The following is an 18,539-nucleotide window of genomic DNA, read 5'->3' as shown; positions in this document are numbered from 1 at the left end:
CTGATGTTCAGCCAGCCTTGATTGCAGTTTAAAGAGAGGTTTTTGAGGTGGTGTGTGTATTCCTGAAAACATGAACCCATAACAACCATTTGGAAATTTATCAGTCAGTCCACAAGGGAGTGTACTGCCTAATGAAGCCATTAGCCAAAGACTATTCTAAAAGGGAAAATGAAAGATGCCAAGCACATTACCTGTAATGAACATGAAGTGCATGTGGGGATTTCCAAGTATTCTTAGCATTTATATGGTGCAAACTTCCCATATTGAAGACTGGTTCTTGGAGTCCTGCACACCCCTGAGAGATGAGAAAGAGAGGCAGGTGCAATCAGTTGTTGGGTCCAATCTTGAGCATCCAGGAATCTCCACTCCAAACAGGAGTCTGCACTATACTTCTGCTTCTTCCAGGTCAGCCTGGAGCCATTTACTTCCAGGAGAACAGAAAAGCCCTTAACATACAACTACTTCCAACTAAAATAGTGTTTATAAGAGGATTTGGGAGAAATGGCCCAAGAGTGAAAGTTGTCTGTAGACCTGAAGGCCAAAGGCCCTTTTGCACCTTCACATGACCATCAAAGGAAGGACTACCAAAATGCAAGCAGATGGTACATGTCCTATAAACTTCAAAAGGAGAGTCTTATCTTAGTCACTAGGCAGGTCACAAATATGCCTGTGAGAGGTGATGCTGGTGACAATGTGTGAAGTTGGCATGAAGAGATGAAGCCCCCATCCTCTAAATGTGATGGAGTAGGTTCCCATGGGGCCACAAAACAGACAGCTAGGTTTATTCAAACAGGAAACTCTTAAGCTAGGCATGGCTTGAAAGCAGAGTACTTGCCTAGCATTGTTCAAGGTTCTACAAATAATAGGAAAAGGAAGCTCCTTAGTTAGGCATGGCGGCATGCTTGGGAAGTACCAGCTGTGCAGGAATGAGAAGGTCGGGGCCAACATAGGCAACATAGACCTCATCTCAAAAAGAAAGTAAGTAAAGAGTAAGGACTTGGAAACTGGGGTTCACTGTTGAGTTGTAGCTATGAAAGATACGTGGGGATAAAAACCAGGGACCTGTTGGCCCACAGGGAACAATCTGTAGTGGAAGAATCACCCATTCTCTCTTCTGATAACATGCTCTTGATTCTGTTATGTATGGGCATGTGTGTGGAGTGTGCGTATGTACACATGTGTTTGCATGTGTGTTGGTACACGTGTGTGTGGGCATATATAAGGAGGCCAGAAGTTAACACTGGGGATCTTCCTCAGTTGCTTCCTTCCTTATTCTTTGAGACAGGCTCTCTTACTGAACCTGAGCTCACCAATTCAGCTTCACTAGCTAGCCAGCAAGGCCCTGGGATCTGCTTGTTCCCACATCCCCAGTGGGATTCCAGGTGTGTGACACTATACCCAGGTTTATGTGGGTTCTGGGAATCCAAACTCAGGTCCTCATGCTTGGATGGCAAGCACAGTCCCACATTTTTTAAGCTACCTTCTTCCCATATGACTCTTTTAGTCGCTTGTGAAGGTGAGGGTTGGGTCCTTCCTGGGGGCACTAGAGGAAAACTTTTCCATTGCTTTTCCCATCTCAGGAATCCATCCCCACCTGTGAGCCCATGACCACTACACCTAACCTCTGCCCCCACAAGCGCATGTCACAGTCTTCCTCTAATCCTCATGGCTCCTCTTTAGAGACTTAGCATTCTACTGGGACTGTCCCAGGTGATTCAGGATGCTGTACCCATCTCAAGATCTTGAACATTGTCCTGTCCACACACTCTATCTTACCATGTGAAGTGACATGTTCACATGCTCTAGCATTGGAGTTTTGATATCTTTTGAAAGAAGCAGTGGGCATTAATTAAACCATCACCATGTACCATCTTGTCCAAAGTACCAAAAATTATTTTTATTGCTTATAACCCAAACCTAGGTGACATGTGGTTCTCCTTGATCTCTGCAATATGAAAAAAATTTAGAACATTATTTATTTATTTAAGAGTGACAGAGAGAAAGAAGAGAGAAAGAGGAAGATAGAGAGAGAATGGTGCTCCAGGGCCTCCAGCCACTGCAATCAAACTCCAGATGCCTGTGCCCCTTGTGTATCTTGGAAATCCTGGGGAATTGAGCCTTGAACTGGGGTCCTTAGGCTTCACAGGCAAGTGCTTAATTACTAAGCCATCTCTCTGGCCCAAATTTAGTATATTCTTTATTGTTGAAAACTAAGAAGATGTTTGTGCATTATCCAAAAGTTGAACATTTTGACACTTTTTTCTGAAAAAAAAAATGGCCCTTTTGAACAATTTCTAAGGCTAGTGTCACAGTGTCTCATCTAACAGGATTAGTCTCTAAGGATCACCCACTGTCCAGCAGAATGGTGAATGTCCCTTGACCTGGGATGTCTGGTTCTTTGGCAGGACACTGAACTCCTGAACACAGCCGTCCTCACAGGGAAGACAGTGGCCATGCCTGTCAGAGTCGTGTCAGTGAAGGAGAACAGCACAGTGAGGGACATCTCAGAGCTGGTGGAATGCAAGGCCACAGATGAGAATGTCATCAAGGTATGTGGATATGGTGAGGATGCAATCTGGCCTGACAGTCTTCCAAGGATGTACTGAGGTAAGAGGCTCAAAGGGTGTCTGTGCACAGCAGGTCCACTCAACTTTCTGCAACAGCTGTTCGTTTTACATCATGCAAATTGAGTTTGTGTTTCTCTTTCCTCCTTCCTTCCTTTCTTTGTCCAGCCCCTTCTTTCTTTCTGTCCCTTCCTTCCTTTTTTCCTTCCCTTTCTTTTTTTATGGATTTTTTTTTTGTTCATTTTCATTTATTTATTTTGAGAGTGACAGACAGAGAGAAAGACAGATGGAGGGAGAGAGAGAGAATGGGCACGCCAGGGCTTCCAGCCTCTGCAAACGAACTCCAGACGCGTGCGCCCCCTTGTGCATCTGGCTAACGTGGGATCTGGGGAACCGAGCCTCGAACCGGGGTCCATAGGCTTCACAGGCGAGCGCTTAACCGCTAAGCCATCTCTCCAGCCCTTTCCTTCCCTTTCTTCCTGCTCCCTCCTTCCTTTATTTATTTAACAAATAAAAAATTAACATATTTACCATGTTGTTTTTAAAAGCACATACAGGGGATGAAGAGATGGCCCAATGGTTAAGGCACTTGCTTGCAAAGCCTAATATCCTGGGTTCTCCAGAACCCAGGCAAAACCAGTTGCACAAAGTGGCACATTCATCTGGAGTTTATTTACAGTGACAAGAGGACCTGGCACACACATATTCATTTCTTCTCTTCTTACAAATAAATAAAGATATAAAATAAAAATAAAAACATGTACACCATGAATACCTCTTTCAGGCTAATTAATGCATGTGTTAGTTCACATACTCATTGTCTACAATGAGAAAGGTAAAAATCTTTTAGGACATTTTAAGTATGCATTTTATTGATTATAGTCACCCTGCTGTGCAGTAAGTACTATGGATTTTTTTCCTAAGGTAGGGTCTCGCTATAGCCCAGGCTGACTTGGAATTCACTATGTAGTCTGAACCTGAGTAGCCTTGAACTCATGGTGATCCTCCTACCTCTGCCTCCTGAGTGCTAGGATCAAAGGCGTGCACCACCACGCCCAGCTTATGAATTTTGTATATGTTGAATCCACAGAAGTAGAGTCGAAGGGTAGTGGTGAGAGGTGGGTGCTAGGTGGGACATGAGAGGACCCTGGCCCTCAGTTAAATAGTTAGCTATTTACTTAGAGGACCACTCTAGTAGTGTCTTATTTTCTAGAGGCAAGGAAACCATCTCCCAGCCAGTGAGTACCAGGTGTGAAACAAATCCAGAAATAAATGTCATCACAGTTAAGTAGAGAGCAACCCCTTAGTTCCTCATAAATGATTTTGACATGGAGACCATTGCTGATATTTCCAAGAATGTAATTGCTGTCTTTGGGGAAATAGGTGTATTCAACCTAAAATTTTCCCCTACAATGAAACAGGAGGTGATACCCTGGCTGTTGACCCAGCAGATCTGGGGAGGATATAGAGAAGGAGGGCTGGTATATGTCCCTGGGACTCAGGTTCAGGGTGGCTCTGGTCTTATATGGTTCAATATTTCAGAGCTTGTTGAGTGCCATGTGGCATGCCATGGAAAGGAGGGGAGGGGGGCTTACATTTATCCAGGCCCAGGAGATGGATTTGGTGATTTAGTGTTGTAAATCTGACAGCTCTGAGATTTTATCCCAGCACAGACCAGCTAACCAACTACTATGGTTTCATGTGACATGAAGACACAAGTTCCTGGGTCACAGGCAAAGCCCAACCAGATAGCTGACATTTTCTGTACCTCAGCCTGAGCTCCATTCCCACATGGTAGCAGCAATAGTACCAATGACTCTTATACAACTCTCTCCTGAGAACACCACACACCAGTGCTGACTGCAGGATATAGGGACTGGGTGACTCCTAACAGAAGTCAAATATGCCCTGAAAACACCAGCTGAAGTACAATTCTATAAGCCAGGAAAACAGCCACACAATCACAGTAATCGATGGTTGATTTCAAAACTAACTTCAAAATCTAGCTAGTCCTTGAGAGTCACACAGGCAGGGCAGCTCTGTCTGGGCCCACATCAGGTCATTCTGCCATGCTATAAGAAAGATTAACTACCTCTGTCAGCACACCTAAAACTGGTGGCTTGGAGGACTGCTCTCTATAGCTGCTGCCCTTTGTCAGAAGAAATGAGTGAATTTGGGGGGCCTGAAGGAACCTTGGCAGTTAATCAGTTCAGTCCCTTTAGCAGCTAAGCAAGGCTAACGCTAGACAAACTGTGTAGACTCTCACTCAAGATCACAGGATGTATCGGAAGAACATTTCTTTCCTGCTTTATTGGGAAAAAATTTAAACATAATAAAGTTGAAAGAACTTTGACAGGAAATGCCCATATACCCAAGTGTTGGATTCTACTGTGAACATTTTATTAAATTCATTTATCTATCTACCCTTCCCTGTAATATTACACCTTATATTTTGGTTGCCTTCCAAAGTGGTCTATTGACACTTGTCCTCCTTCCCTTAAAGCAGCAATGTTTCTTTTGACTTCTCATCTAATTATTTTGATAATATAATAGACATGGAACCAGAAAAATATTACAACAGAAATCACTGGATCCAATAAATGTAGAAATGCCCAAGCTGAGGCTTCTGCCTGCCCTGGGCCTGGAATACATGTTCATAGGAGCCCCAGTCTCTGCCAAGGAGGGCCACTGTTGTAGTCACCTGGACAACACCTGACCAAACGCAGTTCATGGGAGGAAGGGGGTTTACTTCAGGCTTACAAATCCCAGGGGAACACCGTCAATGGCAGAAGAAGCTGGCTCACTTTCATAGATCCAAGCACATAGACACCACCAAATATCAGGAACAGCCAGTGCTCAAACTGCTCCCAATGCCTTAAGATTCCACCCTAACAGTAACTCCAGGACATTGGGTGGAGGAGAAGAATAGGTACACTTGGTCACCTTTCCAGTGTCCCAGTGACACTGCAGTGTCTGATCCCATGCCTTTGGAATAAAGCTGTGTCATGCAGCCAGTGAAACACTATAAATGGCCTGGCAGCAGTTGCCCTCTCTGATGCTTGAATAACACACAGTCTGACCAGTGTCTTCATAAATCACATGCGAATTCACTCAGCAAAGATTCATGGCTATTCTCTAGGGATCACTCTGGGCCTATAAATGCAGCAGTAAATAAGGCAGAGAAAAGTCCCACGCTTGTGGAGCGTAGCCTGCTGTGATGGATGGAGGCCAACAGCAGCAGGCGCAGAAGCATTCAGGACAGGTGTTGCTAGAGCGGTGGGGCGGGGTAACTGTGGATGGGGTGACTCCCCAGGAGGGGCAGCAGAGCGGGTTAGCAGGGGTATAATGACACCAAGCCTCCAGCTGGACAGGGCTCTCTGTGCTCCTCATCCAGCTGAAGCTGGCACTGGAACACTTGTGATGAATACCCTAGAGGCTCCCACCCTTGCGTTACTGCAGCCTCAGGTGGCAAGGCACTAATAATGTTGGGGAGGGGGTATGGTGCATTCAGAGTGTCAGTGGAGAAACTCAGGAACTTTGCAGTACCACCTGTCTGACCTCCAGGGCACAAGCCCAGATAGATGGTGGGACAGAGCTGAAAACACTCCAACCAGGCAATCAGCAGGCAGCTTGTCCCCCATGACCCTGGAGCCTACATGCTCTAGGACAGGAGCAACTCCCTGGAATAACAAGCTCCATTTTTTTCCTGGGACAAAGGCTCCTACCAACATTAAACCTTGTTCTAGTGAACTTACTGTTATTTCATAAGCTCTGAGTTCTTTGACAAAAGCCCCAGGTTTCTGAAGAGTCTATGTGTTTATGATCATAAACCCTGTAGAGGTGACACCCACATAGCAAGGGAACAGACACCCCTGCCTAAGGAGGGAGAAAGTACTTCTCATCTGTATTACTTACTCGTCTCATTGTTGTGACTTAAACCTGAACAAAGCAACTTCTAGGAGGAAGTATGGTCCATCATGGAGGTTCAGGCAATGGTGGCAGCAGCTTGCAGTATTTGTCAGATCCTGGCAGACCAGGAAGCAGAGATGTGGCATCCACTGTGATCTACTAGCTAGGTGACAGGTCCTAAAGGTCCCACAGCCTCCCAAAACAATGTCAATAGCTGGGGACCAAGTGTTCAAACATATCAGCCTGTGGGGAACATTTTCTGTTCAAGCCATGTAGTAATCAGGACTTTTTTTGGCTTTCCAAGGTTGGGTTTCACTCTAGCTCAGGCTGACCTGGAATTCACTATGTAGTCTCAGGGTGGCCTAGAACTCACAGCAATCCTACTACCTCTTGCCTCCCAAGTGCTAGGATTAAAGGTGTGCACCAGCATACCTGGCTTAATCAGGATTCTTTAGAGAAACAACCAATAGAATGAGTATATATGACATGATGGTGACTCAATCTTGATATGCACAGGTAGATCCAGGAGTCAACTGCTCTGCACATACTTGTGTAAATTAAGCTACAGGGGAGGTTGTTCCCTTCCCCATGTTCTTATTTGAACAATAAGAGACAGCTTCTCTAGAGATGGCTAGATCCAGGGGCTTGAGTGAAACAATTAGAATTTTATCTGAAGTTCCCTATGGGCTGACATGCTTCTGTCAAGACAAAACACGGCTCTAACCACAAAGGGAATAAAGTAATTTATTTTTGAACCAAATATCAGTGACTATGACCAATGGACAGATTCAGGCTGTCCCAAATACTCTGTTCTTTTATGAAGCTTTTATAGTCACATAACAGAGGAGATCATAAATCAAGGCACTTTCCAAAGCCATGGGTGGTAACATCAGATAGACAGGTTACTGCAAAGCAAGGGGAGACAGCTGTAGGGTCTCAAATGTCATCTGATAATGTTCTTAGCTTTATGTTGGTGGAAACTAGTAGTCTTCTAAGTTAACGCATTTGAACGGGTTTCACCTCACAGACACAGGGATGTTAGGTCATACCCCGAGGTGGGCAACGTAAAATTGGCCCTGTGTAGAATCCAAATCTGCATCAAAAACATAAGAAGTGAATTGTGCAAATAGGAGAGAAGCTTTTGGACAACAAGTGGGTGCAAAGGCCCTGTGGCAGGCACAAACTCAGCATGTTCAACCACCAGGCAGGAGGCCAGGAGCTACAACACAGTGAACATACTGAAGATGTTTAGAATAGCTTACAGGGCCATTCAGGGTACAGCCTATATATCATTCAAGGACATTTCCAGAGTTGAAAAGGGTCTAGAAGTCAAAACCATGGTCTTAAGTAGTTTAGAAAGTCAGGCACAGGTTGAGGACATGTCTAAGACGTATCTGAGCCAGTGTAGCCTCATTAGGGAATGGATGACATCTACACAGTCCCAAAGGCCACAGTCTGAGGTTCTGGGTGGACATGAATATTGAAGAATTCTGTTCAACCCACTGCCCGCCTCCTAGCTCTGAGATGCATCTCTGTCCACTGTTGTTCTCCCCCCCCCACCCCCATCCACGTATCTGTGAAGAGTTCTTTCCTTTACTCCCTACAAAGCTCTAGGTCTGCCTGACCATCTGTCACCTGCCTGGACTCAAAAAGACACAGCCTATCTCTAGTTAATGGCACTTGCTTACAAAACCTGCTGGCCAGGCTTCAATTCTCTAGTACCCATGAAGATCCAGATGCACAATGTGGCCCATGTGTCTGGAGTTTATTTGCAGTGGCTAGAGGCCCTCGGCATGCCCATAGTCACATTCTCATTCTCTTTGTCTCTCTCTCTCTCTCTCTCTCTCTCTCTCTCTCAAATAAAAATATTTTAGGGCTGGAGAGATGGTTTAGCAGTTAAGGCACTTGCCTGCAAAGCCTAAGGACCCATGTAAGCCACACACACACAAAAGTGAAGCAAGCGCAAGATTTCACATATGCACTAGCTGGCGCAAGTATCTGGAGTTAGATTTCAGTGGCTGAGGACCTGACGTGCCAAGTCTCTCTCTCTCTCTCTCTCTCTCTCTCTGTCTCTTCCCCCCCGTCTGTCTCTCCCATACTCACTCTAAAATAAAAATAAATTTTAAAAAATAAATGGATAATATTTTACATATGTTTTGAATCTCTGTGCATTCACACACATATGCGTAGAGGTTAAAGGAAATCCTCCAGGTCCCCATGCTTTACCTTCTTTGAGGCAAGGTCTCTTGCTGCTGCAAACAAACTGCCAGATTACAAGGGAACTTCCGACTAGCTTGCCCATGGACTTCAGATTCTCTTGGCTCCACCTCTTTGGCGTGTACCTTCTTGTTGCTTGGACAAAACACCTGACCTGAAGCAAAGTTTGGAAGGAAAGGGTTTATTTTGGCTTACAGTTTCAAGGGGAAGTCTTATCATGGCAGGGAAGCATGACAAGTGCAAACATCCAGGCGGGCATCATATCTCTGGCAGCAGGAAGGAAGTAGTCTGAGTACTGGGCTTGAAGCTGTACTGTATTACCCTAAAGCCCACCCCCAGTGACACACCTCCTCTAGCAAGTTTCTGCCTCACAAAGGACCCAGAACTTTTCCAAATTGCCACGAGCTGTGGAAAACACATGACCCCCTAAAGGACATCTCATTCAAATAACTACAGCTTCCCAATGTTATAGGCACATTGGAACCACAAATGTGCATGCCACTTTGCATCCAGCTCTAAATGGGTGCTTGGGGAATTGAACCCATGTTTACAAGCTTTGCAAGCAAGTGCCTTTAACTGCTGAGCCATCTCTCCATATGTACTGGCCTTTTAAAATACTCTGAATGGACCATGAACTCATTGCAATGAATAGGTCCTCTCTACTACAAGCAAAGTGTAAACCCCAGTGGACCTTGGTCTCCTCATCTACAAAATAGGACCTTCGTCACAGTCCAAAGCTCCAGAAATGGCTGGTGTGACAGTGGTGGGTGAGGATATTGCAAAATGTGATATCACCATTGCAAGAGAGCCCCTGAAGTTCACAGACAGTAGATTCACAAGCCCATGTGTGTCCAGAAAGTAAGCTCAATTTCCCTGTGCCTGGATTTCACTCAGACACAGCCTCAGTCATCTAAGGGGAAGACTAATAATAAAACAGCAGACCATGAGTCTGAGATTGAACACACCATGCTCACTAGATGATGCCATTTTGATATGGAAGGGACTTGAGTCCCACTGAGACTTGCAGCTGGCCCACAGTGGCAATGTGGAAGAAGCAATTAGAGACCCAGACATAGGATTTGGGAAGGGTTAGCAGAGATGGTATTTAGACTAAGTAATTATAAAGACAAGAAAGGTATGTGGGAGATGAAAAAGCATAGCTGCATCTTTTGGATGAATGACTCTCCATCACACACACACCCCTCAAGGATCTAAAGCTGGCATGGGCTCCACTGGCTATGTTGTCCACCACCTTCCTTGAGGTCCCCAGGTGGCTAACAGAGAGTTCTTTGGACATCAGTGGTTGCACCAGGCATCTCTGCTTTCCTGTGGAAACTGGATCCCATTTCTCTTCTAGGAATCAGTGATGCTAACAGAAAATGCCAACCCCTTAATGAACATCAGAATATGACAAGCTTTCAGGTGCTCCCCACCCAGAACCTCTGTGACACAGCCTTGCCTCCAGACCCTGTGGCACATTCTAAAGGCTGATCCCATGCTTGCCATGTTCATTCCAGTAAATGAAGCCAAGGGGATAAAATGATTCCTGTTGGGTTTTAGTTCCTTCTGTTGGAGTACTAAATCATTTTGTGGTGCCCTGTTCCCACTTAGGGCATGATTAATACATCCAGAGACTTCCCCAGGTATTTGTGATACTTTTAGGAATAGCAGGGATGATGGCTCTCTTGTGCCAGGCAACTTCATGCCTTTGACATCCCTCCTAATTATTTATATATTCTGGAGAGGCAGGATTTCCTCCCAACCAAGTACAGAAAGGTAATAAATGAGGAAAGACAATGGTCTGTAAATTACAACACTGATTAAAGAAATGATTACTGACATAACTCTTTCTAGACTATTATGCTAATACCTTCCCAGATCCAAGACAGTGTTTACATGCTAATGACAAGTCTGGGACAGTGGCTAAAATTGGTTTCCATCCTTAATCAGCAAGGAAACGTTTTTAAACCACTCTTGATCATAAGTGAGAAAACCCCTCTGTGTGGCCCCTCCCATCTGCTCCATGCCACTGTACCCAGCAGATAGTTCTTTGGGCCCCACCCTCAACAGCTGCCCCTTTGAACAGCAGAGTGAAGAGAAGATAAAAGTGGGGCCTAGAGTAGCCATGCTTGTTCCCCAGAAGGTGGGGAAAGAGAGGGTGACCCATCAAACTAGTTTATTGCTTGACACAAGATGTTATTTGGTAAGGTCCACAGACCTCACTAGGACAGTCTAGAAAGGGGAAGAGAAGGAAATGAACAACTGTAGCATGGTGTGTTGAGGTGCAACATTGACACTTCATTAGCTCAGGGATGGTAACTAAAGTGCACATGTGTGCACTTTGCCAGACTAAGTCAGCCCTCTGTAGGTTCTCTGAGTCAGTGGTTCTAAACAAGTGAGGAAATGCTACCTGAGAATATGCCAGAAGCTTTTAGATTAATTCATTGTGTTTCTGCTGTCTTTTCAACTGTCTCTCTTTTTATTTTTGCCTATGTTGAGTTGTGAAGCTGGTTCCCTCCTTGGTGCACTATTGTCTTGTCTCCACTGGTCAGGCTGGGCAGTGATTTGGTTCAGCTGGTCTGGGTACTGTGTGGGGAACAGGAAAATGAGAATCCTTGGCTTCTTGCAGTCTCCTGGCTCCTGGTGCTGTCGTATGGGGGAGGGGAGGCTGTAGAGCACTGTCTGGAGTTGTTGAGCTGCTCAGCTGCTTCCTCTTGTCCTCTTCCTTGGGATCTTCTATCTTGCTAGTGTGAGTGGGACAAAGCTTCTTACTGGCACAGACAGGACAGTGTGATTGTGAAGTAAGACAAGCACTTTCTGGGTAGTGGCTAGAGCTGATTCACGCTGAATAGCACAGCTTCCTCCTGCTTCTCTACAGGGGTCTGACTTAATAAGTTCCAAAAAGAGTGAAAAAGACCAATGTGTATTATCTTGCCTCTTCCCTCCTACCCAGAGTTTCTTTGGCAAGGTTACTATGCTACCATCTTAACAGGAAGTTCCAGTCCACAATATACTTTGTGCCCTGAAGAATATCACAGTTTCCAAAGTGATGCAAACACATGGGGCCAATTTAAATGACATCCCATAAACTTAGTTAACTGTGCAAGATAGCCCATGTCTCTTTGTTACTCAACTTGCTTTCTACTTTCAGTTTTCAGTGAATGGAGATAGCATAAGGAGAGCCACAGTCCTTATTTCCAGGGAACATGACTATTACTGAGGCACTAAGGGAGGAGACAGTTATCTTCCAGTCATCTGCTCCTTGTCAGTTACACCCATGGCTACCATCCTTGGCATGCATCATAACCATTTTGCCAGCCCTGACTGCCTGCCTGTGAAACAGATGTTTTTCTTCTATCTCCTTCCATGTGGGATATAGTCATGGTCATGACCCTAGGCATGCCCATGGGTTGTACATGAATACATCTTTTTTAATTTATTTATTTTTATTAGTTTTCTATTCCACAAATACAGGCAGTTTGGTACCATTATTAGGCTCATCCGTGACCTACCCCCCTCCCCATCGGCCCCTCCTTGTTGAGGTATATGGGTCATGCATTGTGGAGTTAGCCCACAGTTATTGGTACGATAAATGTCTCTGCATATCCTGACCCAACATGTGACTCTGACATTCCTTCCACCCCCTCTTCCACAAAATTTCCCTGAGCCATGTTGGGTTCATTTTTGGTCTGCTTCAGTGATGAGGTGTTGGGGGCCTCTAAAGCTCTAGCTCTCTGATTTGGTAGGAGTTGATTTTTCTCTGTGTTGGTCTCCTTCCCCCTTGTGCTGGTATCCGGCTCATCAGGAAAACAGCACCCTTGCTTGTTTTGCCAATTTTCCTTAGTTTCACTCAGGGCCCTTTTGAGGTATGATCGGGTGGCTCTCTACTTAGGATCTGCATCTATCTGAAAAAGAGAAGCAGATTCTCCAACGGAGAGTAAGTTAGCTCCAGGACAAATGAAATAACCCTTACTTTTTTTTTTATAGAGAGTTTAATAGGCGTAGGCACTCTTGTAGCCCATGGTTGGTGGTAGCTTGATATTGGAGAGAGGGCTTACGTTTGGATATGGTTCTGACTTGTTTCCCAGCTCCAGCTATGGTCCCGTACCACTGAGGGGATCAGTTAGCCAAATCAAGAGCAGTTGGTTCCCCACCATGGCTGTGTGCCACTATTGCACTTGTGTGGGCATCACACCAGGTTATTTGTTGCTAGTTAGGTTAGACCATGAATTGCTTGGACAGATATTGGTCATTTCCCCCAGTCGCCCATGTAGCACCTTCTGGCACTAGATACGCTGACTGTCTGAGGACTGACTCTCTCCTGGATTCCAGCCATGCCATTCCATTTTACGTGTCAGCTGCATATGGTGTCTTCAGCAATAGGGTCTTACCACTAACCTTTGGTAGGTCATCAAGTACTCTGACAGAAATCTGTCATTCTTTTAGGAAACCTTGTAGGTTTCTCTGATCAAAAGCTCATTGTGGATGATAGCCCCATGCTGGTACTGGGAGTTACAGGTCAGTGCCCACTAAGAAAATGAGGAAAAATATAACTAATATACAAGAGTTAGAGAAGAGAGAAGGGGGGAAGGAGAGGGAGGGAGGGAAGATGTAGAAGGTTTAGGTTAGACTTGATCCTACCCTCTCCAGTGTTTTGTGATTCAGGTGTTTCCTGTAAGGGCCTGGTGAAGGTTCAACCATTTGGTCTGCCTTTTAGGAAGTAGAATTTTATGGTACTTTGAAGAGCTTTGGAACACAAAGGACAGGTGCTGGCAGACTATTATCTTTAATCTGTCTGTGTGTCTTTCTTTCTGCTCTGAGCCATACCTTTTCTAAAGCAACACTTAAAGAGGCAAAAGGATACCAGATCTAAATGATAAGGCCCTTTTGCTGAAGATAGCACTGTTGCTTTTGCAGGACATGGAGAAATCAAACTGAAACTGACATGGGAACCATCTCCTTGATAGCTAGCTGTTCTAGTACTGAAAGGCACTCTTTGAGCTACTGGGGGAGAAAAGTCATCTACAGTCTGAATGACAACCAGCCAAAATGTACCCATGGGTGCAATAGTGGCACATAAATTAAGGGCGTAATCAAGTGTTCCCTGGATAGATATGAGGCCTTCTTGGTAGAAGGGAATTCATATCTGGTACTGTGAACTGAGTCAAAAACCTATGGCTTAGGGCTAGAGAGATGGCTTAATTGTTAAAGGCACATGCTGGCAAAGCCTGAAGGCCTAGGTTTTATTACCAAGTACTCACATAAAGCCAGATGCACAAAGTGAGCATGCATCTAGAGTTCATTTGCAGAGGCAAGAGGCCCTGGCACAAGCATATTTATTCTCTCTCTCTCTCTTCCTCCCTCCCTCCCTGTCTGTATTTCTCTCTCACACATAAATAAAAAGAAATACTTTTTAAAGAGAAAAACCTTATAGCTTGAAAGGTCATAGACCCCAGAGGGAAGCTTCCATTTTTCATTGGCTAAATGGACAGGTTGTGTCCATCAAAAAGTCTGCTAAATGTCTATGTTTATGCCCTTTGATCAATGCTCCTCTCACTCTTGGTTAGAAAAGCTCTTTTTATAGATGGTGGCAAAGACTAGGGAGACCCAAGACTCATCAAAATGACAAGAAGAGAAAGTCCATGGCTTAGCACTGAACAAGTCATCTCTGTCAGGGAACAATGCAGAGGTAGCAGAATGAATGTGAGTGCTTCTCTCACTGCTAGCCAGAGAACTTTTTCTATGGAGATGGCAGGACACACCAAGGAGACTCAAACTTCATCAGAGCAGAAAATAAGAGATTATGGAGAGCTCAACACCAAAGAGTTCCGTCACACCCCTTAAGGTTCAGGGAACATTTCAGAAGAGTGGGTGTAAAGAATGTAAAAGCCACAGGATAGAAAGGCCTATTTTGGGGCACTATTCCTCCGACATGAACCATATGGTGCATTCATGACCCAACAGTTATCACCAGTACCTTCACAATACCTGCACTGTCCATCAACATTTTGACATGGGTGATGAAGAAGGAGGACAAAAGGAATGAGGCAACAAAACAGAGGAAGGGAAGTGAAAAAGGAATGCAGGTTGGATGTCACCAGTGAGATTTTCACATAATGAATAACTGTAATACAAATGTAATAATACCAGGGGATGGGAAGGGTATCTCAGGGACCCTTGACCTAGGTCAAATCAGAACAGAAATGACAGGGTATTGCAGTTAACATCTCACCACTGGCCCAAAGCACCTGGCCAAAAGCAACTGATGGGAGGAAAGTTTTTATTTTGGCTTAGTCCTGAGGGGAAGCCTCATGATGGCATGAACAAGGTCTGGATATCACCTCTGCCACAGCAGATAGAAGACAACAGCAAGAAAGTAAGCCACACTAATTCTGGCAAGCTGATAAACTTCATCCACCCCAACAACTCACTTCCTCCAACAACAGACTTCCACCAGCTGGAAACCAAGCATTCAATACACATAAATTTATGGGGGACACCTGATTCAAACCACCACACATTGTGTCTCTAGACCAAGGAGCCTGGCTGTGATGGAGGATATCAGAGCTATGGGAACAAAGAGGGTGTACAGGACAGTGAGAACACTGCTGTGGGGGAGGCACTGGCCTCTTGATAGCCTTGGAGGCTGGATAAGCTGGGCCATGGTAAGGCTTCCTGATGCTTCTGCTGCCCATGTCACATTCCTTTGGCCCACCCAGTTTTAAGCTTGAGAGTTACAAGTTCACTTCTTTTTAATTGCAAGCAGTAGTAGATAGCTTCACATTGCTGGCATGCATCCAAACCAGAAACACTTTATGGGAGGAAGGGATTTATTTTAAGCTCATAGATACCAGGGAAGTTCCATCTATGATGGAAGAAGCTGGTTCCCATTGATAAATCCAAGCAGAGAGAGAAACCACCAGCCAACAAACACCAAAAAGCAGCAGTCAAGAGCCAGCAGCAAGTAGGACCCTCAGAGTTCAAATCTCTCTGCATATCTTTGGGCTGGAATTCAAATCTGCCCCTGAGTACACCTTTGGGCCGGATCCCAGGATTCACCCCCAGTGACACCTCCTCCAGCCAGGGGCTGGAGACCCAAGTTTCAAGCTTAATAATCACCTGTGGGGACACACATTCAAACTACCACACAAGCCTTTGTCTAAAGCTATTTTCTGCTTTCTGTTCAAGGCAGAACCTTCAACCTGATAAATAGGATCTTATAGATATCTCAACTCTTGCTCCTGGTTGGACAATTCTGGACACTTCCATGAAGCACTGAGAAACTGAGTCCTGTAATTGGAGTAGCTGATGTAAATGCACCTTCCAACTGTCTTTTCCCCTTGTGCCATCTTTCTCAGTGTGCCCCTTCACTCTTGTTCTCTTAGATCAGTTCCCAACTGAACCAATGGTACCAAATCCTTGTGTCAGGCTCCACATTTGGAGCAAGTTGAATTGAACAAGCATACTTTGTAAGAAAATGCATCAAACTGTATGGGTGGTTGGCAGGGCCTTGTGAACTCCATCCCTTCCCTCTGTCTTTGCAGGTGTCTGACCATTGCGACTATGTTTTTGTCAATGGCAAAGAAATAAAGGGCAAGGTGGATACTGTGGTGAATTTCACATACCAGTACCTAAGTGCACCCCTGAATGTCACTGTGTGGGTGCCACGGCTGCCCCTACAGATCGAGGTCTCTGACACAGAGCTCAGCCAGATTAAGGGCTGGCGTGTTCCCATTGTGACCAGCAAAAGGTGAGCAAGATGGGGAAATGCCCTGAACCACAAGAGCATCTGTTTTCTTTTCCGGATTTATACTTTAAAGGACCAAGAAGGAGTCTCAGCTGGTGAGGTACTGGCCTCACAAGTGTAAGAACCTGAGTTTAATCCCCAGAGCCCACATAAATGCCCAGCATGATAGTGTATAAACTTGGGATCCCAACCCTTTGGGAAGCAGAGATAGGAAGACCCCCCTGCCCCGCCCAGGGCTTACAGTCCAGTCAGTCTAACCTGCTTGGTGAACTCCAAGTCAATGGACTCCCTGCTAAAAACAATGGATGACATCTGATGAATGACACCTGGGATTGTCTTTGGCCTCCACTTGCATGTACATGTACCTGCACACTAATGTGCACCCAACACATGCACATATTCATATATGCACACACTATTTCAAAAGGAGGTATTGATGTTCCCACAACTCACGTGTCCTTAATTCTCACAGCAGCCCTCCATGGTGGCTGAGCCCTGGGGAACCCTAGCCAGGCCCACAACCACTACACGGCAAGTGCTGTGGAGCCCAAGCTGTCCCCATGCTTCATGTACCCCATCTGCCTCTCTTTAGAAAGAAGCCTCCTCCAAATGTGAAGTCCGGAGGAGCACATCTTCTCCAGCCCCATAGCTCCAGGGACCAAGAGTTTTGTTCAACGCCAGCACTATCTTCTGTTCTACATAGTATCATTATGCCCTGAGCCTGGCCACTCATTAGAGAATACAAGGACATCTTCACTGGAACAGCAACTTCTGGTTCATTCTCTCTCATATTCTCTCCCTCTCCCTCTCCCTCTCTCTCTATCTCTCTCCATGTGTGCTGTGTGTGTGAGTGTTGAGCAGGTGCATGTGGAGGCCACAGGTTGACATCAGGTGTCTTCTGTGATCACTCTCCACTGTATTTACTGACCCAAGATCTCTCACTTGAACCCAGAGCTTGCTGGTTCAGTTAGTCTAATTACTTAGCTTGCCCTTGCCTGGCCCCTGAGCACTGGGATTACAGGCAGAACATCGCACTCAACTAGCATTTACATGTGTGCTGGGAATCTCAATTTCAGAATGAGCTATCTTCTTATCCCTAGTACCTCTGGTTCTTTGGAGTCCAGTTCCCCAATTTAACCTATATTAGCTAAGTTAGGGCTGCTGCAGAGGCTCCCCACTTCCTGCTATACTTCTGCATCATAAACTTGGGGAAATTTCTTAGCAGCCCCCAGGACCATAGGGCCACAAGTCAGTGTTCCTCAAGAAAGAAGAGGAGCCAGGACAGATTTATTTCTGCAATGAACTTGGTCTGCTGGTAGGAAGCAGTTCCTTCCTACAGCAGGGCTCATGGGTGGCTGAGGGAGAGAGATTGCCCTAAATCCCTGAAGGGACAGAACCAAGACTCGCCAAGTCTTTGCCATCTTGTGAGCTTGCACAAGCTACCACACCCACCCCTTCATGCCTTAATCACAATCTGAACATGAGAATAATGACAGGTTTGCCTTATAGTAATGTGAGATTTAAACTTTTTACATGTAGAACTCAGAGTGGGAGTTGTTCCATCAACATGGTGATCCAGCTCTGTCCACTAGAGTATTTTCCAATGGCAGAACATTCTAGAGCTGTGCTCTGTAAGATGGTAGCCAGCTGTATATAGTCTTGGGGCATTTGAATGATAGTTGTAATTCCCAAAGGTTCTGTGGTTCCTGTCTTGAATGTTATCTCCCCAGGTGAAGGCATGTATCTAGTGTTCTGCAAATCTGTAAGCAAGTACCCATCTTTCCCCCACAGGCCCACACGTGACAGCGAGGAGGAGGAGGAAGAAGAAGAGCAGCGGGGCCGAGGCTGTGCCCTGCAGTTCCAGCATGCCACTGTTCGTGTCCTCACCCAATTTGTGTCTGAGGGTGCAGGACCCTGGAGCCAGCTGAACCACCTGCTCAGTCCTGACTGGCAGTTTGACATCACCCATCTGGTAGCCAAGTTCATGAAGCTGGAGGCTCCACATGTGGCCGCCCTGCAGGACAGCAGGGTCCTGGTTGGACGGGAGGTCGGGATGACAACCATTCAGGTAGGAAGCAGGAGCTCAGGGTCTCTCCATCCAA

The 18,539-nt window shown here is 45.5% G+C and overlaps 1 protein-coding gene across 1 annotated transcript in view; it reads left to right on the top strand.

Annotated features, from left to right (window-relative positions):
- Tmem132c (transmembrane protein 132C) overlaps nt 1-18,539 on the top strand; it is a 319,106-nt gene that overhangs the window by 291,511 nt on the left and 9,056 nt on the right. Inside the window, exons 5-7 of the mRNA XM_045156869.1 lie at nt 2,406-2,549; nt 16,235-16,440; nt 18,229-18,505. Of these exons, the coding sequence (XP_045012804.1) occupies nt 2,406-2,549; nt 16,235-16,440; nt 18,229-18,505 (627 nt within the window). The remainder of the gene's footprint in view (nt 1-2,405; nt 2,550-16,234; nt 16,441-18,228; nt 18,506-18,539) is intronic.

The sequence above is a fragment of the Jaculus jaculus genome, chromosome 8, assembly GCF_020740685.1.
Source record: "Jaculus jaculus isolate mJacJac1 chromosome 8, mJacJac1.mat.Y.cur, whole genome shotgun sequence".
Lineage (NCBI taxonomy): Eukaryota > Metazoa > Chordata > Mammalia > Rodentia > Dipodidae > Jaculus > Jaculus jaculus.
This window is presented reverse-complemented; position numbering and strand designations above follow the sequence as displayed.